Source organism: Macaca fascicularis, chromosome 9, assembly GCF_037993035.2.
Source record: "Macaca fascicularis isolate 582-1 chromosome 9, T2T-MFA8v1.1".
In the NCBI taxonomy this organism is placed as follows: Eukaryota; Metazoa; Chordata; class Mammalia; order Primates; family Cercopithecidae; genus Macaca; species Macaca fascicularis.
In genome coordinates, this window is record NC_088383.1 from 13,262,501 (window position 1) to 13,288,303 (window position 25,803).

Consider the following 25,803-nt stretch of genomic DNA (forward strand, 5'->3'; position numbering starts at 1 on the left):
GGTTTCACCATGTTGGCCAGGCTGGTCTCGAATTCTTGAGTAGCTGGGATTATGTCTCTACTAAAAACACAAAAAATTAGCCGGGCGTAGTGGCACGCGCCCATAGTCCCAACTACTCAGGAGGCAGAGGCAGGAGAATTGCTTGAACCCAGGAGGCTGAGGTTGTAGTGAGCCGAGATTGTGCCACTGCACTCCAGCCCGGGTGACAGAGTGAGACTCCGTCTGGACAAAAAAAAAAAGTTTGTGTCTTGGCCAGGTGCAGTGTCTCATCCCTGTAATCCCAGCACTTTAGGAAGTCGAGGTGGGCAGATCACTTGAGGTCGGAAGTTTGAGACTAGCCTGGCCAAAATGGAGAAACCTCACCTCTACTAAAAGTAGAAAAATCAGCCAGTTGTGGTGGTACGTGCCTGTAGTCCCAGCTACTTGGGAGGCTGAGGCAGGAGAATTGCTTGAACCTGGGTGGTGGAGGTTACAGTGAGCTGAGATCGCGCCACTGCACTCCACCCTGGCGACAGAGCAAGACTTTGTCTCAAAAAAAAAAACAAAAAACAAAAAACAAAAAACAAAACAGAAAGAAAAAAAAGAAGTGTGCTTTTTCTTGAGGACCTCATCCAACTTAGAATAGCTTGATAATGCCAAATGAACATCATTACAGAAAGTTTGGAAAAGAAATAAAGCGCCCTACAGCAGTTCCACCAGTACAACAAATACCAAACAGCAGTCTTAACTAGATTTCATTTCTCTTTTCTTTTTTTGAACAGAGTCTCACTCTGTTGCCTGGGCTGGCGTGCAGTGGCATGATCTTGGCTCACTGCAACCTCCGCCTACTGGGTTCAAGTGATTCTCCTGCCTCAGCCTCCTGAGTACCTGGGATTACAGGGGTGCACCACCACGCCCGGCTAATTTTTGTAGTTTTAGTAAAGACAGGGTTTCACCATGTTGGCCTGGCTGGTCTCAAACTCCTGACCTTAGGTGATCCATCTGCCTCTGCCTCTCAAAGTGTTGGGATTACAGGTGTGAGCCGCCGTGTCCAGCCTCAATTTCATTTCTTTACCCATTCGACACACATTTTCAGATCAGTCAGTATGGGTGCTGGGAAACAGTGGTGAGAAAGTTAATAGGTGCCTTCCTCTCAAGGAGCTTATAGCCTGCTAAGAAAAATCACGGCCCCAGAGCCACGTGGAACTTCTCCTTTGCTTTCCCTTCATCTTTACTGTTACTGTAAAATTGCCTTCTTTTTTTCTAATGATTATTTTTATGGATTTAGGGGTACAAGTGCAGTTTTGTTACATGGATATATTGCGTAGTGGTGAGGTCTGGGCTTTTAGCTTAACTATCACCGGAATAGGGTACATCGTACCCATTAGTTAATTTCTTATCCCATCCCCTACCCCACTCCTACCCTTCCTAGTCTCCAATGTCATCATTCCACACTGTCTGTCCACATGTACACATTATTTAGCTCCCACTTCTTTCTTTTTTTTTTGAGATGGAGTCTTGCTCTGTCTCCAGGCTGGAGTGCAATGGTGCAATCTTGGCTCACTGCAACCTTCTAGGTTACAGCGATTCTGCTGCCTCAGCCTCCCAAGTAGCTGGGATGACAGGCATGTGCCACCATGCCCAGCTAATTTTTGTTTTTAGCAGTTTCACCATGTTGGCCAGACTGGTCTTGAACTCCTGACCTCAGGTGATCCACTGGCCTAGGCCTCCCAAAGTGCTGGGATTACAGGCGTGAGCCACCACGCCTGGCCTTAGCTCTCACTTCTAAGTGAGAACATGTGGTATTTGACTTTCTGAGTTATTTCACCTAAGATAATGGCCTTCAGTTCCAACCACGTTGCTGCAAAAGACATGATTTCATTCTTTTTTATGGCCAAGTAGCAGAGAATCAGTGCTTCTTTAGCTGTGGGGATAAAAGCTGAGGAGAATTGTTTCCATGAGCTCTGGAGGCTGTTCCTGAGGCCAGGGAGCAAGGGCAACACAGGAGAGAACCAGATAGGAAAGGAGGAGAAGGAAACAGAGTGGGAGGAAGGGAAGGAGAAAGAAAGGACAAGAAGATGCTGATGGTGGAGCATGGGATAAGTGTCAGCTGGGATCTTAGTTGACTTATGCCCTGGTTCCCATTGTATGTATTATCTAACCTTTGGTACAAGTAAAATACACGATAGTTTTTCAAATATATTTTTTATTGAAGGGGATGCTGTTTGCCTTGGACCTTGGTAATGTGCCTCAAGTATAAGAGAGGTTCCTTAGTAATTATTCTCACCCATCCCTCTTGGAAATTGGGTTTGTGGATTTATTCTATATCTAACCCGCAAGTAAATCCTCTATTTGCTCTTCTCAGTTTGGAGAACCTTAAGCTAACCGTCTTTGAAAGACGGAAACCAGCATTGAGGTCCTAGGAATGGGGATGCCAGGGTGTCGTCTGACCTCCTTAGGGTCAGGGTAGGGGCTGAGGGAGAGCAGCTGGGCTGCCTCCACTCCAGCCAAAGTCAGAACTAGGGAGAAGGTGCTGGATGAAGTTTCCTATTCCGGGAGCATATATATATATTTTTTCCTTTTACAGTGAAATTGGAACAGTCCTGGGAAAATGGGACAGGTGTCCCCAATCAAGAGACAGAGCTGTTTACCCAACTACGAGGAGGGGCCCCGAGGCCCCTTTTAGATAGTGTTGCTATCTAAAATTTTCCGATCAAGAGGTCGCCCCTGCAGGTTGGGGACCAGGGAACTGGAGCACGTGGGCTGCCCTCTGACAGGTGGACACCAGGAGTGGGGTGGGCAGGCCAAAGTACAGCGGGAGATGGGAGTCCGGAGGGAATTCTCTGGGTTAGTTTTGGCAGTCCGTAGGAAAGCAGGTGCCTGCCCCACCACCCGGACACCCTACTAAGCCAGCCGCGGGTGGGCCCCTCCTTTGAGGGGACTGTGGGGCAGACGATCACTTCTTCCCACTGAGTCTCTAGGAGGAGAGGGAGATGCCAGAAGGGGCCAAGCGTGAGCCAGGGCAGCCAGGCCGGCCGGGCCTGCCGGCCGCTCCAGCCCAGCACCAGGGCGCCCGCACGGCCGCCAAACACTCCCGAGAGTTTTGCTAGCAAAGGGACCACGAGGCAGCTGCTGGCGCGTCCTGCGCGTGCCCGCCCAGAGGCTCCCCGGCTTGATCCTCGCGGGTCCGTCCCGAAACTGACGTGAAACCGATTTGGTGCAATGCGAATGAGCTCCCGCCCGCTGCCGCCTCCATCCCAGCCGCCGCCGCCGCCCGTCGCCATAACAACCGGCCCCCACCCGCCCCGCGCCGCGCCCCTCGGGTCCCCCGGGCCACCGGCCACAGCGCGGGAAGGCGCCCCGCCCTCGGCGCCCCGCATCCGGCCGCCGCGCACCCCCGCCCGCCTGGCGCTTCCGAGCCACGCAGAGGCGCCCCCTCCCGCCGGAGACGGGAAAGCCCCGGCGCCCCCAGACTTGACTCGGTTTCCAGCTCCCCGAGGGGCTGGGGCTCTCCCGCGTGCGCCCCGCACCTGCCGGGGGCCCACACTCGCCCTCGCCGGGGCTCCAGGGGGCACGACGGCCGCGGCCCGGCGCTCCTGGGAGGGGAGCGGGACATCCCCGAAGGCGGCGCGCTGGAGGCGGGGAGCGGCCGGGGCGCACGGGGAGGGCGGGGAGCCCGCGGGAGGGGGAGGAGGGGGAGGAGGGGGAGGAGGCGCGAGGTGGGGGGGAGCGCGGCTGGCGGCAGGGAGGGAGCGGGAGGGAGGCAAGAAAGTAGCAGAAAGTGAGGCTGGCAGGCGGCGGCAAAGGAGCCGGCGCGCGGCGGCGGCAGGAAGTCTGTGCCCGAGAACAGCAGAAATAAGAGCCAGGGAGGGACCGCGGCGGCGGCGGCGAGAGCGAAAGAGGAAACTGCAGAGGAGGAAGCTGCGCCGCAGCCCGAGCCGCCCGGCATCCCCGCCGCCCCTGCGCCCGCGCCGCGCCCCCGGCGCCCCCTCCCCAGCGCGCCCCCGGCCGCTCCTCCGCGCCGCGCTCGTCGGCCATGGCCCGGGAGAACGGCGAGAGCAGCTCCTCCTGGAAAAAGCAAGCTGAAGATATCAAGAAGATCTTCGAGTTCAAGGAGACCCTCGGAACGTAAGTGGGGACCGGGGAGGCGAGGGTGGAGGTGGCCGCGGCGGGGGCTGCACGGGCAGCTCCAGCTGCCGCCGCCGCCGCCACCACCGCGGCAGGAACCCAGCCTGTCACCGCGTCCTCATTGTCCCGATCTCCGCGCTGCAGAGCCCCCCGAGCGCACCCGACGCGTGGGCCTGCGACCCCCGGGTGGGCGCAGTTCCCGGGAGGGGGAGGGGGCAGCGCCGGGCTGTCAGGGAGCAGCCCACGCGGGCGCGCGACTTCCCACTTCCCCTGCTACCGCCGCCCTCTCCGCTGCCTTCTCCCCACGCGTGACTGTGGGCTGAGCATGGTGGGGATGGCTGTTTACCGGCTGTGTGCGTTTACTCGCCGTGTGCATGGGCGCACCGCGTTGGCGAGACGTGGTCACGAGAAGATCAGCCTCCAGTCATTCCCATTTCTGTCCTTACATCATGTATTCCTATGGAACTGGCATCTGCACGTACGAGGTGTAGGCAAGACTTTGGGTGGCCACGGGAGGATGGAAGGGAAGGGCTTCGCAGTGCTCAGGGTCACACGTGGGCAGAGCCTCACCTGAGGGTCTGTGCATTTCACGCGGGCTCGGCCGCACGCGCCGGGGAGCGCGTCTCCAAGGGAGGGTCTGTGCGCGTCGCTGCGCGGGCGGTGCTCTCCGGGCTGCATCGAGTCCCATGCTGATGGCTGCGTCTCAAGAAAGCAGAAATAATCCGAAGTCGATGGCAGGAACGCTCCAAGCGTGTGCTGCTCAGCTCAGCTGCTGTTCCCTTTCTGCCCAGGAGTTGGGTCTTGTTTGTTTTGTTTTGGAGTGGCTCAGAATAGGTGGGGAGGCTGATAGTGAAAGAGAATCAGGATCTGCCGAATGAGTCTGAAGTTAAAGTTATTTTCTTCCCTCATACGATCAGTATTTGTTGTGCATCAGTATCGGCCAGTGTATGTGTATTCACGCACAAGTGTGCAGTCTGAAGTGCACATTTTGCAGGGGTTCATGGAGGTGTTGATTAGGCTGGGAAGAGAAAGGAGCTATTTCCTGGGATAAATCAGTGCGTTGTCGGGTGCTCTTTCTTTCCTTCCTCCTTTTTTTTCCGTGTGCTTGTTTTTGTGCTTGGTTTTTTTCCAGCACCACATTACCCAGATTGTCTTCACCTCCAGGCTCGGGGTCTGCTGCTGTTCAGTCATTTTCCCCCATCCCCACGCAGATCTGCAGGAGGTCCCCTGGAGTGAAGTTGTGAGGGTGGCGTTCCCAGCCCTGCTTCTGATTCCCAGGAAGGCGCACGCTGAGGATTAGAGCGGGGTCTCCCTGCTGTGGTTGTTGCCTTTCAGGGAGGGCACCTATTTGCTACCTTTGTTGGAATGAAAACAGAAAAAGATGTAGCTTTTTAATAAATAGGGGTTTGGGGTTGCCTCTCAGTGCAGCCAGGTAAGGGGTTAGTTTGGGTCAAAACTTTTGAAAATTGCCACTGAGGTTTATTTGGGTTTGGGGTTGTGATTCTGAGATGCTCAAGTTACTGAGAGACAAGAAAGCATGGCCTTTGCTTGTCATCCAGGACCCGTGCTGTGGCCGCCGATGAGGGAATGGGAGAGTGTGGGGACCCACCCTGTGTGAATGCCTTCCTGTGCATGGCTTGTTCCCACCCGAGCCCACCCACACTGGCTTCTTGCCTGTAGCCTCGGGGTGACTGATGCCCTGTCCCCTAACTGACTCCTGCAGCTGCACCTCTGCAGTGGCAGGGCTGCTGAGGCTCCGAGCTGTGGCTCCTGCTGGAGCACCGTGTTTGGAGATGACTGCGGGTGGTTTCCACCTTGGGGAAAAATGGGGATTTGCCTTCTGGTGCCAGAGTGCATTTCTGGCAGAACAGCCTCTTGGACTCCAGCCATGTTCGGTGAGCTTTGGGAACAGGTCCCTCTTAGGGTCCCAAAGCATTCCCTTCTGCCTGGGATGGAATTCTTTGCAAAGGAGCTTCCCGCTGTAGCGCCGGCAGGGGACCTAGAAGAATGATAGAGAAACAGTGCAATAATCAAGATGTTTTTACTCGACATAATAATCATGGTAATCATAGATGGTATTCTGAAATGTATACCCAAGATCAGGTCTTATTTTACATGCCTTATGTGTATTAACTCATTTAAATTTCAGAGTAACCTTACGAAGTAGGTATTTACCATTATACCCAATTTGCAGATGAGAAAACTAAGGTGGCAGAGATACTATGTGAGCTGCCACACCTTAGCTAGCTATTAAGTGGCAGAGCTGGTATCTGTGAACAGATAGACAGAGCCACTTTTGATTATCCGTACAGGGTTGACACACTTTGTAGATATTGTAATGGCAAATGTTGAGTAAATAATTTGACTTAACTTTAGTATTTGGAACACGAACTTTAATATTAACGTAAAGAAAACATATTGGGCTGGGCGTGGTGGCTCACACCTGTAATCCCAGAACTTTGGGAGGCTAAGGCGAGCTGATCACTTGAAGTTAGGAGTTTGAGACGAGCCTGGCCAACATGGTGAAACCCTGTCGCTACTAACAATACAAAAATTAGGCGGGTGTGGTGGCGCATGCCTATAATTTCAGCTACTCGGGAGACTGAGGCAGGAGAATCGCTTGAACCTGGGAGGCGGAGGTTTCAGTGAGCCGAGATTACGCCTCTGCCCTCCAGCCTGGGCTACGGAGTGAGACTCGGTCTCAAAAAAAAAAAAAAAAAAAAAAAAAAAAGAAAACATAATGATGGCAATAATGATAGCATAATGTTATCTAAACTTGGAAGCATTTCAGAGCTTTTGGATTGTCATCCTTTTGCCTCTGTGGACTTTCTTTTTTTTTCTTTTTTTTGAGAAGGAGTCTTGCTTCGTTGCCCAGGCTGGAATGCAGTGGCACGACCTCAGCTCACTGCAAGCTCTGCCTCCCGGGATTACGCTATTCTCCTGCCTCAGCTTCCCGAGTAGCTGGGACTACAGGCACCTGCCACCACGCCCAGCTAATTTTTTTTTGTATTTTTAGTAGAGATGGGGTTACGCCGTATTAGCTAGGATGGTCTTGATCTCCTGACCTCGTGATCCACCCGCCCCGGCCTCCCACAGTGTTGGGATTACAGGCGTGAGCCACTGCGCCTGGCTGCCTCTGTGTACTTTATAGAAGTGGTCCCCAGTTTGAGATGCCTGCTCCACCCTGGTGACCCTGGCCTGAGTCTTAATGTGGAGTTGACTTCTCCTCCCTTCAGTGTGGATTTTGAGTCTGGTCCCTTCTCTTGTTTTGAATGAAATCTAACACAAATGAAAGGCGTCAACAATTAACCACTGGCATTCATTTCCAAAGTATGCCACAGTTCCAGTCACTTTGTTTGCCCCACTTTCTCCTTTCGTCTTTAAGATACAAAGGCAGGAAAGCCTTGCGAGAAGCAGGGCTGTCAGCTCACAGTGTTCACATGCATTTAAAATAAAGCATTGCAAAGGCTGGAGGAGCACTCACTTTGCCACACTTTGTAATCTGATATCCACTGCCTTATCCAGGTGTCTCACCTCATGGAGCCGAGCATTTACTGTTGGAAGCTAAGGGGTCAAGACAGTCTGTGTGGTTAGAGGGACCTTGCTGGAGAGTGGGGGCCGAATGGGATTGAAAGTTGGCCCAGGAGGGTGGAAAATGAGATTGAGGAAGCAAAGAGCAGCATAAGAGAAAGGACTGGGCTTTCTGGTCTGGCCTGGGTTGTCTGATGCACCTCTGAGTCAGGGCTCAGGGAGAAACCTTTCAACCTGTGTTGCTTCGGTGTAGCCTCCTACCAAAGGGAATCCCAGAACATGATCATATCTCTGAATAAGGTGGTGAGACTTAATTATTGTCTATTAATCAGCATGTTTTCAGACCCTTGGCACACTATGAGAGCAAATAAATGTTATGTAATGGCCAATTAGGAGGGGTACACATTTCTGTTGGTGTATTTGCCAAGGCTGTTCAGGCCATCTCTATCGTAGCTATCTTTCAGTGACTACTGAAGCAAAAAATAAAAAATAAAAAACCCCCTAAAACACTATTCAGAGAAGTATATGGATGGGAGGAAAGCTTCGGTGTGGTGTCTAGGAAGCACCCCAGACTCACAGAAGTCACTTCTGCAATTTCCAGGCTGTGAAATGCATGTGAATGGAAAGGCCTGGGTACTTGGCACGTTACAAAATGAGTCTCCTAACAAACCTCTTTTCCCTGGGAGTGCAGAACATGGCATGCCCTAGAAAATGTATCTTCATCTCCACGGGGTATGAATACATGTTTTTCGTATAGGCTGAGCATTTGAAATGGAAGTCATTCCAGTCTGTAGATGGCTGGACAAGGCATCGTGGAGGATTTGAGACTGGGTTTTAGGTCTGGTTCAGCCATGAAGGGTTTTGTGGCTTGTAGGCTGCTTGGACATTGACCTACATTACCTTCTCCCTGTCTCAGTTTCTTCATCTATAAAATCAAGGCAGGTTGGGGGTGGGGAACAGGGAACATGAGATAATTTTCTCTTGCTTTCTGGTTTTTTTTTTTTTTTTTTTGAGACGGAGTCTTGCTCTGTTGCCAGGATGGAGTGTAGTGGCACGATCTCAGCTCACTGCAACCTCCGCCTCCTGGGTTCAAGTGATTCCCCTGCCTCAGCCTCCCAAGTAGCTGGGATTACAGGCACACGCCACCACACCTGGCTAATTTTTTATATTTTTTAGTAGAGATGGGGTTTCACTGTGTTGACCAAGACGGTCTTGATCTCCTGACCTCGTGATCCGCCTGCCTCGGCCTCCCAAAGTGCTGGGATTACAGACGTGAGCCACCGCGCTCGGCCCATGAGAAAATTTTCAAGTACCCTTGCAACCCTAAGATTTTGTGGGTCCCTGTGTAAGGAGGGCACTTGCTTTTGTTCCCTGGGGGCTTTCCTTGTGTGGCTAGGTGCAGCTCATTTCTGTTTGGAGGAAATTTTTTTTTGTTTTAAAGACAGAACCATGCTCTGTCACCCAGGCTGGTGTGCAGTGGTGCGATCATAGCTCACTGCAGCCTCAAACTCCTGGGCTCAAGTGATTCTCCTTCCTGAACCTCCCGAGTAGCTAGGACTGTAGGTGTGCACCACCACGCCTGGCTAATTTTTTTATTTTTTGTAGAGACAGAGTCTTGCGTGTTGCCCAGTCTGGTCTCAAACTCCTGGCCTCAAGTGATCCTCCCACTTTGGCCTCCCAAAGTGCTGGGATGACAGGCACGTGCCACTGCACTTGGCTCTGGAGGGACATTTTTGTGACTGTACTGGTAGCACAGTAAGAGCTCAGGACCAGCACCCTGATCCCACTTCGTGTCAATAGCAGTGGGTCTCCTTTTTCATGAAATGAGTGCCTGCTGGGTGCTGCTTTAGGAAGACTATAAATAGAAACTTCCATGGGTCAAGCGCCATCTTTTCCCACTCATCTCATACTACCCTACTTATTCTGAAACTGCCCAATAAATACACCTATTGAGGATACAGATGATTGGTTTGTCTGAAAGTCCAGATGGAAAACAGACTCAAATTTTCTTTTTTGGTATATATGTGTTTATGTGTGTGTGCGCGTGTGTGTGTGTGTGGTGGAGGAGATAACGCATAGACACTCGAGGTGGTTCGTATATTTGACTGGTGGATTTCATAGTCGTTTTCCTGGGGTTACTCAGAATTTGAGAGTCCGTGAGAAACATTAGGAAGAACATTACTGAGAAAAAAGGAGGGGCGGGAAGCCCCTAGACTTCTCCCCGAGGGTGTCCCCGCTGCAGTCTTCCTTAGATGTTTGGATTCCCCAGTCCTCTTGTTTTAAGGCGTGATATAAATTCAGCCTCTCATACATTTATTTATTTATTTATTTATTTATTTATTTATTTTTTGAGACGGAGTCTTGCTCTGTCGCCCAGGCTGGAGTGCAGTGGCCAGATCTCAGCTCACTGCAAGCTCCACCTCCCGGGTTCCCGCCATTCTCCTGCCTCAGCCTCCCGAGTAGCTGGGACCACAGGCGCCGCCACCTCGCCCGGCTAATTTTTTGTGTGTGTTTTTTTTTAGTAGAGACGGGGTTTCGCCGTGTTAGCCAGGATGGTCTCGATCTCCTGACCTTGTGATCTGCCCGTCTCGGCCTCCCAAAGTGCTGGGATTACAGGCTTGAGCCACCGCGCCCGGCCCTCTCATACATTTAAAAATACCGGTTGAACACCTGCTATATTCTAGGCACTGAGGAGACGGCAGTGAGCAGACGAGAATGCCTGCTCTCCTGGAGCCACAGAAAATACAAGGAGCAAAGAAGGGAAAGGAACAGCACGTTAGAAGCTGCAGGTTAGGCAGGAACCAAGAGCCACAGGGGATGTGTGGGGTGGGGCGATGGCAGCTTGAGGTGACACTTGAATTCAGATCTGGAAAGAGCCATGGGACTGTCTGAACGTAGACTCTTCCGGTCAAAGGCGGCCACAAGGGCAAGTGCCTGATGTGGGAGCCTGCCTGGAATTTTTTTTTTTTGAGACAGGGTCTCAATCCATCACCAGGTCAGAGTGTAGTGGCATAATTATAGCTCACTGCAGCCTCAACTTCCTGGGTTCCAGCGATCCTCCTGCCTTAGCCTCCCGAGTAGCTGGTACGGCAGGTGTGCATCACCACACCTGGCTGATTTTTTTTTATTTTTGTAGAGATAGGATCTTGCCTTGTTGCCCAGGCTGGTCTCTAACTTTTGAGCTCAAGCGATCCTCCCACCTCAGCCTCCCAAAATGCTGGGATTATAGGTGTGAGCCACCACGCCTGGCCATGCCTGGCATTTTTGAGGCCCAGTGGCTTCCAGGAGGCCATGCGGCCAAGGGGGAGGAGTAAGGGGAGCTAAGGTGAGAGAGAGATGGGGGGAGGGTGAGGACAAGGGGGGTGTGGGAAGGCAGGTTGACAAGGGCCTCATAGGCTGCAGTGAAGACTTTGGCTTTAGCTCTAAGAGAAATGGAGAACCTTGGAGGGTTTTGAGCAGAGGAGTGACTTGGTCTGATTTGTGCTTTTAATGATCCCTGGGGTGATTGTGTTGGGAACAGAGGGTTGGGGTTCAAGGGCAGAAGTGGGGAGATCAGTTAGGCTCTTACAGTGATCCAGCTGAGAGGTAATGGTGTTTAGAATTGGGAAGCAGCATGGAGGTGATGAGAAGTGATTGGATTCTGGATGTGTTGTGTTTTTTTTTTTTTTTTTTTTTTTTTTGAGACAGAGTCTCGCCCAGGCTGGAGTCCCAGCTACTAGGGAGGCTGAGGCAGGAGAATGGCATAAACCCGGGAGGTGGAGCTTGTAGTGAGCCGAGATCATGCCACTGCACTCCAGCCTGGGTGACAGAGCGAGACCCCATCTCAAAAAAATAAAATAAAATAAAATAAAATAAAGTTAGTCGGGCAGTGGAGTGCAGTGGGCGCGATCTTGGCTCACTGCAATCTCTGCCTCCCGGATTCAAGTGATTCTCCTGCCTCAGCCTCCTGAGTAGCGGGGATTACAGGTGTGCACCACCACGCCCAGCTAATTTTTGTATTTTTTTAGTAGAGATGAGGTTTCACCATATTGGCCAGGAAGGTCTCGATCTCCTGACCTCGTGATCCGCCCGCCTCTGCCTCCCAAAGTGCTGGGATTACAGGCGTGAGCCACCGCACCCCGCTGGATTCCGGATGTGTTTTAAAGGTGGACCTGGTAGGAATTGCTGGTAGACTGGATGTGGGGTTTGAGATTCTCCCAGGACTTGAGGTTGGAAGAACAGTTCATTTGGTGGTTTTGTTCGGTTTCACCAAGAATTCTCGGAGCACCTGCTCTGTGTGCCCATTGTGGGTGCCCTTGTGTTGGGAGACTCTGGAAACAGTTTACAGGGGCAGGCTCACAGCCTTGGGCTTCTCAGCTCCCCCGGGGAGGGATTCTGAATTTGAAGATGAAATTCTCGGAGGGACTTCGAGGTACCTCCTCTTTTGTCACAGTAGGAAACGCCTGTGATAGGCTGGAAATGTTAGCAGAGGAAAGAGCTGCTTAATTCTGTGGAAGTGCTGTTTTGTGCCTTTAGAATTATCAATAGGAAGAGCTAAATCAGGCCGGGCGGGGTGGCTCACGCCTGTAATCCCAGCACTTTGGGAGGCTGAGGTGGGTGGATCACCTGAGGTCGGGAGTTCAAGACCAGCTTGACCAACATGGAGAAACCCCGTCTCTACTAATGATACAAAAATTAGCCGGGCGTGATGGTGCATGCCTGTAATCCCAGCTACTCGGGAGACTGAGGCACGAGAATCACTTGAAGCTGGGAGGCGGAGGTTGCGGTGAGCTGAGATTGCGCCATTGCACTCTAGTTTGAGCAACAAGAGCAAAACTCTGTCTCAAAAAAAAAAAAAAAAAAAAAAAAAAAGAAAAAAGAAAAAAAAAAGAGCTAGATCACTTTGACAGGTGGGCCTTTAACCTCTAACTGTCCAAGTTGACTTGGGAGTTCAAAGCCCAAACGCTTTCAGTGAGAAATATAAAAAATGCGAGAACTCTTACTACTCCTTTTCTTAGACAGGATGTTTTATATTTTGTATTTTTTTTTTTTTTTTTAAACAAGATCTTGCTATGTCTCCCAGGCTGGAATGTAGTGATGTGATCGTAACTCACTGCAGCCTTGAATTTGTGGGTGCACGTGTTCCTCCCACCTCAGCCTCCTGAGTAGCTGCAACTATAGGCCCACACCACTACGCCCGACTAATTTTATTTTAATTTATTTTTATTTTTATTTTTATTTTGAGACAGAGTCTCACTCTGTTGCCCAGGCTGGAGTGCAGTGGTGCCATCTCGGCTCACTGCAAGCTCCACCTCCTGGGTTCACGCCATTCTCCTGCCTCAGCCTCCCTAGTAGCTGGGACTACAGGCGCCCGCCACCACGCCCGGCTAATGTTTTGTATTTTTATTAGAGACGGGGTTTCACTGTGTTAGGCAGGATGGTCTCGATCTATCTGTCTCGGTCCTCCAAAGTGCTAGGATTACAGGCGTGAGCCACTGCGCCCGGCCTAATTTTATTTTTTGTAGAGATGGGGTTGCACCATGTTGCCCAGACTGGTCTCAAACTCCCGGGCTCAAGCAATCCACCCGCCTCAGTCTTCCTAAGTGCCGGGATTATAGGTGTGAGCCACCGTGTCTGGCTTAAAAGTTTTTTTTAATTGAAAAAAGATAACAGGCTGGGTGCTGTAGCTCACGCCTGTAATACCCCAACACTTTGGGAGGCCAAGGTGGGCTGATCTTTTTTTTTTTTTTTGTAGTTAGCTATTTAATGAGGTTCTTAAGACATTTAGAACACCAATTTGTGAGGATAAATTCCATTCGTCAGGGCAAACAGATCGCAGGTAGCCCTGGAGCTGAGGAACAGCTTTGATTTTTGGTAGAATTTGTGAGTCCACAGCTTTCTGATCAATCTTGCGCTGCTCTGTAATCTCGTATTTCTCTTTTTCTGTGTCGAAGATCTCAGCTTCCTGGTGTCTGGGCTTCCGCGGCTGCTGCTGCTTGAAGTAAGCGTCAGTAAGATGTTTTGGGATTTTGATATTGCTGATATCGATTTTGGTTGAGGTGGCAATGACAAATTTCTGATGTGTTCTTCGTAGAGGAACTCGATTGAGGACCAGAGGTCCAGTCACAAGTAAGCCTCTGTGGAATCCAGTGAGGATGATCAGAATGGCCCCGGGGGTAATGCTGGCTCGCAGTTTTCTCACGTGCTGACTGAAGGGTTTTTTGCCGTGGCTCAACAGCTTTCGAGGCACATCTTCAGTAGGATAGTATCTAGGCATTTTGCGAAGTTTAACCACCCGGGTACCGCCGTGCTTGTCACCACCAACTGGTTTTGTAAGAGTTGCAAGAACCTTCTCCTTCTTTTTCTTTTCAACCTTGGATTTAGCAGCTGAGTACTTCCTCTTGTACATGGCCTTTCTGGAATACATGGCAGATCGGGAGTACCTGCCAATTCCTCTGACAAGGACAGGATTGCGCTGCAATGGGGTTTCCCCTTCTTGGGCTTCTTAGCCTTGAGGTGACCCTTTTCCACCTTGCCACCAGCATCAGCCTTCTTGGCTTCGGGTTTCTTCTCTTTAGTATCTGGCTTCTCAACTTTTTCACCCGCCATCTTGCAAGATGGGAAAGAGGTGGGCTGATCATTTGAGGTCAGGATTTCAAGACCAGCCTGGCCAACATGGTGAAACCTTGTCTCTACTGAAAATACAGAAAATTAGCTGGGTGTGGTGCCGTGCACCTGTAGTCCCAGCTACTTGGGAGGCTGAGGCAGGAGAATTGCTTGAACTGGGAGGTGAAGATTTCAGTGAGCTGAGATTGCGCCACTGCACTCCAGCCTGGGTGACAGAGCGGACTCGGTCTCAAAAAAAAAAAAAAAATAAATAAAAGGAAAAAAGGTAAAGATAACCAACTTCAGTGTCCTTATTGATTAGTAACATAAGATCTGGGAAATGGGAGTTTGGGTAGAGTTTGTTCCCAGATAAGCTAATGATGACTGTGTCTCAAGTACAAATTTCTGGTTCAAACTTGGCCACTGAATGGACAGTAACTAGGTTTGGCTGGTGCCAGGTGGACATTTGTGTGCTCTCAGGGGAGGATTTTAGGGGTTAACTTGTGGAGTTTTTCTTTGGCTGGGTCTCTGTAAATCTCTTTAATCTTTCCTTTCCCTGAATAAATCTCCTTAAATCCCCTTCAATCTCTCTCCTCCTGCTTCTCCTCCTCCTCTTTCCTCTGGGAGGGCTTAGGCATTGGTCCAACAGAGAGTTGTCACATTACTGGTCAACTTGCCCACCGGCGGTATGTTTCCTTTTTTAAATTTTTTAATTTAAATTTTATTTATTTATTTATTTTATTTTATTTTATTTTTTTGAGACAGAGTCTCGCTCTGTCGCCCAGGCTGGGGTGCAGTGGCCGGATCTCAGCTCACTGCAAGCTCTGCCTCCCGGGTTTACGCCATTCTCCTGCCTCAGCCTCCCAAGTAGCTGGGACTACAGGCGCCCGCCACCTCGCCCAGCTAGTTTTTTGTATTTTTTTAGTAGAGACGGGGTTTCACCGTGTTAGCCAGGATGGTCTCGATCTCCTGACCTTGTGATCCACCCGTCTCGGCCTCCCAAAGTGCTGGGATTACAGGCTTGAGCCACCGTGCCTGGCCTAAATTTTATTTTTTGAGATGGAGTCTTGCTCTGTCATCCAGGCTGGAATGCAATGGCGCGATCGTGGCTCACTGCAACCTCCGCCTCCTGCGTTCAAGCGATTCTCCTGCCTCGGTCTCCCGAGTAGGTGGGACTACAGGTACATGCCACCACGCCCGGCTAATTTATATATTTTTGGTAGAGATGATGTTTCAACATGTTGTCTAGGCTGGTCTAGATTTCCTGACGCCAAGTGATCTGCTCGCCTCAGCCTCACAAAGTGGTGGGATTACAGGCAGGAGCCACTCCGCTTGGCCATTATGTTTCTTTAATTAATGAAGGAACTGCTTGTAGGCGGCCACCATGAAGCTGGTGCCCGAGTCAGCAGACCCAAGTTATTTTCCTGATGCAAGATGGTCAGTTCCGTGCTTATTTAGTTCAGGAGGGCACATGGACTCCAGGTTCCAGCCTGATCTCGGTTCGTGTTCTCTGTGCGCCTTTGACTTTCTGTGGTGAGGGAGATCTCTTTTTCTTTGGGGTGGTTTTTTATTAGCTCTCACTTGATTTTCTTTTCTTTTCTTTTTCTTTTTGGTTTATTATGCAGTGTATTAATTATTCAGGCTCCAGTTAGATCAAAGGTAACCTCCAAATACATGCCATAGGTCAAGTTCATGACGCCACAGACCAAAGTTCATTTTATATCTTCAGCTATCAGTTCTCCATGTCTTGTGCTGTTTTTCCAAATCTTTCAGCAGGACTTAGAAGTGGAGAGGATTCCAGCCTGGAGTGCTGGCTCACAACTGTAATCCCAGCACTTTGGGAGACTGAGGCAGAAGGATCTCTTGAGGCTGCAGTGAGCTATGATGGTACCACTACACTCCAGCCTGGGTCACAGAGAGAGACCGTGTCCCCACAGAGAAAAAAAAGAAAAAAGAAATGGGGGACCAGGTGCAGTGGCTCATGCCTGTAATCATAGCACTTTGGGAGGCTGAGGTGGGTGGATCACCTGAGGTCAGGAGTTCGAGACCAGCCTGGCCAACATGGTAAAACCCCATCTCTACTAAAAACACAAAAATTAGCTGGCATGGTGTTGCATGCCTGTAATCCCAGCTACTGGGGAGGCTGAGGCATGAGAAACGCTTGAGGTTGCTGCGAGCTGAGATTGTGCCACTACACTCCAGCCTGGGCGACAGAGTGAGCTCTGTCTCAAAAAATAAAAGAAAAAAGAAATGGGGGATTCTTTCTCCTGGTTAACACTGAACCTTGAGAGCAAGCCTTTCATTGGGTATGTCTGCTGAGGCCAGGTAGGGGAGGCAATGGAACGTAATAGAAACATGGTTCTGGTGCAGGCATTTATAGCTGAATGCCTCTGGATCGATTCCTTAATCTCTCTGAGTTTAAGAGAGAGGAGTTGCTGCCTGGTGGGATTGTTGTGAGGATTCAGTGATGTATGTGACGTACCTGGCACATAACTGGGATTGAAGGTACAGTAACTGTCATCAAGCTGTAGTTACCTCCAGCAGCTGAGGTTGGCCTCCGTTGGACATTTGGGGCCGGTTCCGGTGGGGAAGAACACGTCAGTGTCTGTTGGAAATCTACTTTTGGAAGCTCTTGTTGCAAATATGCAGGATGTTGCATATTTACCCTCCCCCAAAATTTATGGTTTCAGAAATCATAAACAATTCTTCAGTCAGCCAGGGAAGACCGATCCACAGTTGTTCTTCCCCGTACAGTGAGTAGCTAACAACGTACTCGGAGGTTACACGGATATGGGTGGAAATCCTGGGTCCACAGCTTCCTAGCTGTATGGCTTTGGGCCAATTATGTTACCATTCTGAGCCTCATGTCCTCATCTGTAAAACAGGATAACACTTGGACCTAATGTGAGGCTTGTGAAGATGAAATGAGGATGCACGCGACCCACTGAGAGCCGTGTGTGGCACGTGGGTGTGTGCGCAGTCAATGCCTGCTCCCTGTCATTTGTCCCCGCTCCTCGGAGGCCATTTCCACAGATTTGGAAGGCCCGCTGAGCCATTCAACATTTGCTCCCAACAGGGGTGATTAGTTCATGTAATGCTAGCATTAAGCAAAAGACTCTGCCTGAAACGTCCTCTGGCCCAGCTCCGGTGCTGGAGTGACCTAGTTAGCTGTGTGTCCCAGGCTCAGCCCTCCCTCTGGGTAGCTTCTCAGCTTTTTTTTTTTTTTTTTCTCTGCACCTCTCCCTGCACCCTTAGCTGGTTTTTAAAAACTCTGTCCCTCTCTCCATCAGCCTGGGGAAGAGTCGCTTCTCACTGCACGGAGGTCTGCAGGCAGCCCGTGGGTTCTCTTTGATTCAACATACTTTTCTTTTTGGAAAATTGCTTCAGTCTTTCTGCTTTGTTTCTTATTGAAACTCCTGTTTTGATTTGATGACTCAAGGAACTTCCTTACGGTGTCTAACCATCATGGAGTTTCGTAGTTTAAAGCCTATAGGTACTGAATTTATTTTAATGCTAGAGTATTTAAAAATGGCAGCATACATGTGTATATACCACATAAGAATATGTAACCATTGATTTAAAATATTCTGGCCGGGCGCGGTGGCTCAAGCCTGTAATCCCAGCACTTTGGGAGGCCGAGACGGGCGGATCACGAAGTCAGGGGATCGAGACCATCCTGGCTAACCCGGTGAAACCCCGTCTCTACTAAAAATACAAAAAACTAGCCGGGCGAGGTGGTGGGCGCCTGTAGTCCCAACTACTCGGGAGGCTGAGGCAGGAGAATGGCATGAACCCGGGAGGCGGAGCTTGCAGTGAGCTGAGATCCGGCCACTGCACTCCAGCCTGGGCGGCAGAGCGAGACTCCGTCTCCAAAAAAAAAAAAAAAAAAAAAAAAAATTCTTTTGGGGGATTTTTGCATGGGAGGTGGGAGAAGATCTCAAAAGCTTTAAATGTCCCAGGTCACAGGATGTTAGTGTAACACTTGGGGAGCTAATTTCCAAATCAACCATGATTTCTTCTCTTGACCTGTCCATTTTAGTCCCTGTGGCAGCCAGACAATGTCCGGGATCTTGATTTATTGGTGCCTCTATCACAGGCTGAGCAGAGGAAGAGAAAGCTCCTCCAACTGAAAGTAGTCAATATTTCTAGTTGTTGAGAGGACTTTCTCTGTCTTTCATGACCACAACACAGATCACTGAAATTGGTTTTACAATAAATTGGATTTGGTGCCGTAAATGGAATCCTAAAGGTATTGTGTTAAATAAAACCTCAGACAGTTTCTGTTGTTCAAGTGGCAGTCTTGCCTGCCTCCCCACACAACACTGTCCCTTCGTACAAGGCCCAAAGTGTTGTGAAAAAGAAAAACCCTAAACCTTTGTAGCTTTGGAAAATTTGTGGATGGAGAGAAGAGAAGCTGTACGAAGCCAGGAGGTATCGGAGTGACCAGCCGGCCAGCGTCCCCTGCCCCCAAATGTCCTCCCATTTATGGGCTAACACTTCCTTAACCTTGAAAAAAGACTGCTTCAGATTTGCCTTAAAACTTGAGAAGATATAAATACCTTGAAATAGGTTGAGAGGCTGCCAGTCATTTACTATGTAAGTGGTTTTAAGGAAAGAACTTTTTCTCAGTACTTGATTAGCATTTGAATGGGAGGCAGAAGGAAGAAGTAATTTCGTTCCTGGAGGCTCAAATGGGTCGCAAACTGAGGAGTTGAGGGCTGAGTGAGGCAAGGTGGGAATGATGCACTGGGGCTTTGGGGAAAAGGACCTTCAAGCCAGCCTACATCAACTATTGCCAAATTGGGTCCTAAACTGTCCTGGGCTCTGGAAAGGGAGGCTGCTGTGTGGCTGCCTCTCCCATATTCCTTTCTTCCAGGGCCGGGCCGGGCCGGGACTGCAGATACCGTCACAGCTCTCCGTGGATGCCAGGGCTTCTTTAGGTGGGAATAGGATCCAGGTCACCATGAAAAATTCCACTTCCGTAAGAAAATACGCCTCAAAACAACAACAACAACAACAACAACAACAAGAAGCTTTCAGTGATCTCTGGGAACAGATTTTGTGTATAAGTTGGGGACAGCCTGTATTTGGCAATAATGTACAAGAATTATGCTCCTTGGATGTTTTGGGTGTGTGTTAGCATGGTCAGCAAAAATGGAGTTTGGGGCCCTAGTCGTGATGGACAGACAATGTTGGCTTTCTATGGCCCTTTCAGCTTATTTGACAAATGGATATAAATTCAATATAATAACAGGACTTCCTATGTGACTTTTTTTTTTTTTTTTTTTTTTTTTTTTTTTTTTTTTTGAGATGGAGTCTTGCTCTGTCGCCCAGGCAGGAGTGCAGTGGTGTGATCTCGGCTCACTGCAATCTCCGCCTCCTGGGTTCAAGCTACTCTCGTGCCTCAGCCTCCCGAGTATATGGGATTACAGGCATGCACCACCACACCCAGCTAATTTTTATACTTTTAGTAGAGACGGGGTTTCACCATGTTGGCCAGGCTGGTCTTGATCTCCTGACCTCAAATGACCCACCCGCCTCGGCCTCCCAAAGTACTAGGATTACAGGCGTGAGCCACCGCACCTAGCCTATTTGACTGTTTTTTAAAAATTGTGGTTAAACACCTCCTTCAGCCATTGAATATAGCTGACTGATATTACCTAAGTGTGGGGTTCCGTCTCCTGGCTTTGGAGCCCCCCTCCCTCTGTCTCTGTACAGGGAAGCTGCTGCTTTCTTTCTTCCCCCTTCTTTCTTGCTTATTAAACTCTCTGCTCCTTAAAACAAAAAACAAAACCAAAAACAAATTGTGGTTAAAAAATACGTAGTATAAAACTTGCCATCGTAACCATTTTGAAGTGTGCAGTTCTGTGACATTAGTACATTACAGCATTGACCAACCATTGCCACCGTCTATCTCCAGAACCCTTTCATCTTCCCACATTGAACCTCTACTCCACCTATGAAATACTAACTCCCCATTCCCTCCTCCCTGACCCTTGATACACACCTTTCCACCATCTGTCTCAGTGAATTTGGCTACTTTAGGTACCACATAGAAGTAGAACCATGTGATACAGTTATCCCTTGGTATTTCCTGGGGACTGTTTGCAGAATCACCCTGCCGCGGATAACAAAATTTTACGGTGCTCTAGTGTCTGATATAAAATGGTGTAGTATTTGCATATAAATTTTGCACATCCTCCCATGTACTTTTTGTTTTTTGTTTTTTTGTTTGAGATGGAGTCTTGCTCTCTCTCCCAGGCTGGAGTGCAGTGGCGCGATCTCGGCTCACTGCAAGCTCTGCCTCCCGGGTTCACGCCATTCTCCTGCCTCAGCCTCCCAAGTAACTAGGACTACAGGCGCCCGCCACCACGCGCAGCTAATTTTTTGTATTTTTAGTAGAGACAGGGTTACACTGTATTAGCCAGGATGGTCTCAAATCTTTTGACCTCATGATTCACCCACCTCGGCCTCCCAAATTGCTGTGATTACAGGCGTGAGCCACCCCGCGCCCAGCCTTTTTTTTTTTTTTTTGAGATAGAGTCTCACTCTGTCACTGAGGCTAGAGTGCAGTGGTGTGATTTTGGCTCACTGCAGCCTCTTCCTCGTGGGTACAGGCAATTCCCCTGTCTCAGCCTCCCAAGTAGCTGGGACTTCAGGCACACGCCAGCACATCCAGCTAATTTTTATATTTTTAGTGAAGATGGTTTCACCTTTTTGGTCAGGCTGGTCTCAAACTGTTGACCTCATGTGATCCACCAACCTCGGCCTCCCAAAGTGCCAGGATTACAGGCATGAACTGCTGCGCCTGGCCTTTTGTTTTGTTCTGTTTTCTTTTGTTTTGTTTTTGAGATGGAGTCTTGCTCTGTTGCCCTGGCTGGAGTGCAGTGGTACAATCTCGGCTCACTGCAACCTCCCCCTCCCAGGTTTCAGCATTTCTCCTGCCTCAACCTTCCAAGCAGCTGGGATTACAGGTGCCCACCACCATACCCGGCTAATTTTTGTGTTTTTAGTACAGATGGGGGTTTCACCACATTGGCCAGGCTGGTCTCGAACTCCTGGCCTCTAGTGATCTTCCTTCCTTGGCCTCCTCTCTCATGTACTTTAGGTCATCTCTAGATTACTTGTAATACCCAATACAATGTAAATATTATGTAAATAGTTATACTGTATTCTTTAGAGGATACTGACAAAAAAAGGCTATATATATTCAGTTCAGACACAATTTTTGTTTCCTAAGTTTTTTTTTTTTTTTAAGACAGAGTCTCGTTCTGTCGCCCAGGCTGGAGTGCAGTGGCATGATCTTGGCTCACTGCAGCCTCCACCTCCCAGGTTCAAGTGATCCTCCTGCCTCAGCCTCCCCAGTAGCTGGTATCACGGGTGTGCACTACCACACCTGGCTAATTTTTGTTTATCCATTCGTGTGTTAATGGACACAGGTAGCTTCCACCTCTTGGCTGTTGTGAATTGTTCTGCTGTGAACATTGGTGCACAAATGTCTGAGCCCGTGCCTCCAGTTCTTTTGGGTATATAGCCGGAAGTGGAATTGCTGGATTGGACGGTCATTCTGCGTTTCATTTTTTGAGGAACCGCCATGCTGTTTTCCACAGCTGCTTGGCGTTTTACAGTTTGCAATGTAGTTTTTGCATCCATGATTCCTTCTGACTGTGAGTGAGTGAGCAGCAATTACTGACCTCATTTAACAGACAAGGACATGGAGGGTCAGAGAGGTTAAATGTCTCCGGTGAAGAGGTTGCTAAGAGGCACGTGGAAAGTTAGGAGTCTCCTGACTCCAGTGCCCATTTTTTATTTTTTTGAGGTGGAGACTCACTCTGTTGCCCAGGCTGGAGTGCAGTGGCACAATCTCGGCTCACAGCAACCTCCACCTTCTGGGTTCAAATGATTCTCCTGCCTCAGTCCCCCGAGTAGCTTGGATTACAGGCGCACACCACCACACCTGGCTAATTTTTTGTGTTTTTAGTAGAGATGGGGTTTCATTATGTTGGCCAGGCTGGTCTTGAACTTCTGACTTCAGGTGATCCCCCCACCTTGGCCTCCCAAAGTGCTGGGATTACAGGTCTGAGCCGCCACGCCTGGCCATCATTCTCTTTTTATCAGGCTGCTAAGAAGCTGGTTAGTGGAGCTGATGGGATAGAGAAGTACTGACTGATATAAAAAAAGAAGCAAAACCTCGCCCTCTGTGTGAGCATGTGTTATGGTTTGGGAAGAGAAGGAGGCCACTGGAGTCAGTTGTGTGCTGATAACTGGCTTTGGTGGGACGGCTGTTCTGATTTGTAGCACTTGCTGATTTCTATGGTGTGAATACTCCCACCTGGTCCGATTCCAAGCTCCCCATGGTTTAACAACCTACTTGCAAAATTCCTGATTTAAGCTAGGAGTCGCTGGAAGGTGGCTGCGGCATATCCCTGAAGGAAGCAGAGGTCAGGAGGTGTGAGTTTGAGTCCCAGCTCTGCCATTTAAGAACTATGGAATCTTGGTTTTATCCTGAGTCTTTTTTTTTTTTTTTTTTTTTTTTTTGAGGCGGAGTCTCACTGTCACCCAGTTTGGAGTTCAGTGGTGTGATCTTGACTCTCTGCAAACTCCGCCTCCCAGGTTCAAGCGATTCTCCTGCTTCAGCCTCCTGAGTAGCTGGGACTACAGGTATACACCACCACGCCCGGCTAATTTTGTATGCTCAATAGAGACGTGGTTTCACCATGTTGGCCGGGCTGGTCGTGGATTCCTGACCTCAAATGATCCACCCACCTCAGCCTCCCAAAGTTCTGAGATTACAGATATGAGCCACGGAGCCGGCCTGTCCTCTCTGTGTCCTGATGACCTTGTTTGTCAAATGGGAATAATAATACCTGCTTACGTTATAGACTTTATAGATCCCAAATGAGAGAAAGAATGTGTGATGCTTGGTATATATTATAGTAAAGGCCTAACATTAATACATACAGGAGGAATTATGATGTTACAAAGATTATAGCATTTTTTTTTTTTTTGAGACAGGTCTCGCTCTGTCGCCCAGGCTGGAGTGTGGTGGCGCAATCTCTGCTCACTGCAAGCTCTGCCTCCCGAGTTCACACCATTCTCCTGCCTCAGCCTCCTGAGTAGCTGGGACTACAGGTACCCGCCACCACGCCCGGCTAATTTTTTGTATTTTTAGTAGAGATGGGGTTTCACTGTGTTAGCCAGGATGGTCTTGATCTCCTGATCTCGTGATCTGCCCGCTTCGGCCTCCCAAAGTGCTGGGATTACAGGCGTGAGCCACCGCACCTGGCCTAAAGATTATAGCTTTAAAAATGTTTCCTTCTCGGCTGGCTGGGATGTCTTATGCCTGTAATCCCAGCACTTTGGAAGGCTGAGGTGGGCCGATCCCTTGAAGTCAGGAGTTCGAGACCAGTCTGGCCAACATGGTGAAACCCTGCCTCTACTAAAAAATACAGAAAAATTAGCCGGGCGTGGTGGCACACACCTGTAATCCCAGCTACTTAGGAGGCTGAGGTGGGAGAATCGCTGGAACCCGGAAGCCGGAGGTTGCAGTGAGCAGAGATCGCACCCCTGTACTCCAGTCTGGGTGACAGAATGAGACTCTGTCTCAAAAAAAAAAAAAAAAAAAGTTTCCTTCTCTCAGCATCAGTGTCACATTCACCTCTTGAAACCTAGCTGGTGTCTTTTGGGCAGGCTTCCTGTAGAAGCTGGGTCATACGTTGATCTTGAATCTGAAAGTTATCAACACAAACCTCAAAGTTTCATAGTTTATTTTCTCTGGCACTATTTCAATGTTGTTGTATTATTTTCATTTTCAGTTTTTAAGTGATTGGTACCGTAAGAAAAACTTAAAATTAGAACAGCAACATGTCATCCTTGTAGAGAATTTGAAAAATATGGAAGAATATAAAGGAGACCGTAAGAATCAGTTGTTGGGCCGGGCGCAGTGGCTCATGCCTGTAATCCTGGCACTTTGGCAGACCAAGGTGAGTGGATCACTTGAGGACAGGAGTTTGAGATGAGCCTGGCCAACATAGTGAAACCCCATGTCTACTAAAAACTAAAAAAAAATTAGTCAGGCCTGGTAGCGAATGCCTGCAATCCTGGCTACTTGGGAGGTTGAGGCAGGAGAATCGCTTGAACCCAGGAGGTGGGGGTTATAGTGAGCTGAGATTACTCACTGCCCTCCAGCCTGGGTAACAGAGTGAGACTCTGTCTTAAAAAAAAAAAAAAAAGGCCAGGCGCGGTGGCTCACGCCTGTAATCCCAGCACTTTGGGAGGCCGAGGCGGGCGGATCCCAAGTTCAGGAGGTTAAGACCTTCCTGGTTAACACGGTGAAACCCCATCTCTACTAAAAATACAAAAAAATTAGCCGGGCGAGGTGGCAGGCGCCTGTGGTCCCAGCTACTCGGGAGGCTGAGGCAGGAGAATGGTGTGAACGCGGGAGGCGGAGCTTGCAGTTAGCTGAGATTGCGCCACTGCACTCCAGCCTGGGCGACAGAGCGAGACTCCGTCACAAAAAAAAAAAAAAAAAAGAGTCAGTCATTGGCTGGATGATTGGCAGTCAGTCATTCTGCGGGGTGGGTGGCAGATCTAGGGAGAGACCCCAGAGATGAGTGTTGAGGCTGGACCTGTGGAGGTGGGGCTGTGGTTCTGTACTCACTGGAGGTATTTCAGTGTTTTACCAGGTGGTGTGCCTGAATCACTGTGCACTGGCTGTGGATATAGGGGTGGCTTTATCCCCTATAAGATACAGTCTTTGTGAGCACAGTACGTGTCAGACTTGAAGTGTGTCAGTACTTTGTGTAGCTGGGCAGTGATGGAGGTGGTGATGGCCTTGCTTGGCTTATTCTCATGGTCACTGTCTCTATCCTCATGACCACTTCTAAACACATCCCCAGAATCAGCAGCGGGACAGATCCTGTTGCCAAGATGAGACCCGACTCCACAGACTTCCAGAGAGCTAATTATACTTGTGAGAAAAAGGAGATAAAAAATATTCATATCCAAGTGTGGCTGACTCTCCCTGCTTAGGGTAAGACACAGGAAGCCAGCTTCTCAGTTGCTTCGTGACACAAACACTGTTACACGCACAGTCCTGCTTTCTGCTCAGCTGCAGATGCCCTAAACCTTGAAGCCAACCCCTCTTTAGAACACAGTCTTTGGAAGTTCTTGAGGTTAGATCAGTGGTCCTCAACCTTTTTGGCAGCAGGGATCAGTTTCGTGGAAGAAGTTTTTCCATGGACCAGGGGCAGGGGGATGGTTTCAGGATGATTCAAGTGTATTACATTTATTGTGCATTTTATTCCTATTATTATTACATTGTAATATGTAATGAAACAATTCTACAACTCACCATAATATAGAATCAGTGGGAGCCTGAGCTTGTTTTCCTGCAACTAGACGGTCCCGCCTGGGGGTAATGGGAGACAGTGACGGCTCATCAGGTGTTAGATTCTCATGAGGAGCATGCAGTCTAGATCCCTGGCACGCACAGTTCACAACAGGGCTTGTGTTCTGATGAGAGTCTAATGCCACTGCTGACTGAATGGGAGGTGGAGCTCAGGCAGCAATGCAAGTGAT

General features: G+C 49.4%; 1 protein-coding gene and 1 pseudogene across 5 annotated transcripts in view; one reads left to right on the forward strand and one right to left on the reverse strand.

The window, feature by feature from the left end:
- The first annotated feature begins 3,778 nt into the window (after positions 1-3,778).
- The window catches only part of CAMK1D (calcium/calmodulin dependent protein kinase ID), a 498,666-nt gene continuing 476,641 nt past the window's right edge, over positions 3,779-25,803 (forward strand). For all 5 annotated transcript variants that reach the window (XM_005564630.4, XM_005564633.5, XM_005564632.5 and 2 more), the window contains exon 1: positions 3,779-4,107. In XM_005564630.4, coding sequence (XP_005564687.1) covers positions 4,016-4,107 — 92 coding nt within the window. In that variant the 5' untranslated portion in view covers positions 3,779-4,015. The remainder of the gene's footprint in view (positions 4,108-25,803) is intronic.
- On the reverse strand, positions 13,354-14,245 carry LOC102121448 (large ribosomal subunit protein eL6 pseudogene; annotated as a pseudogene).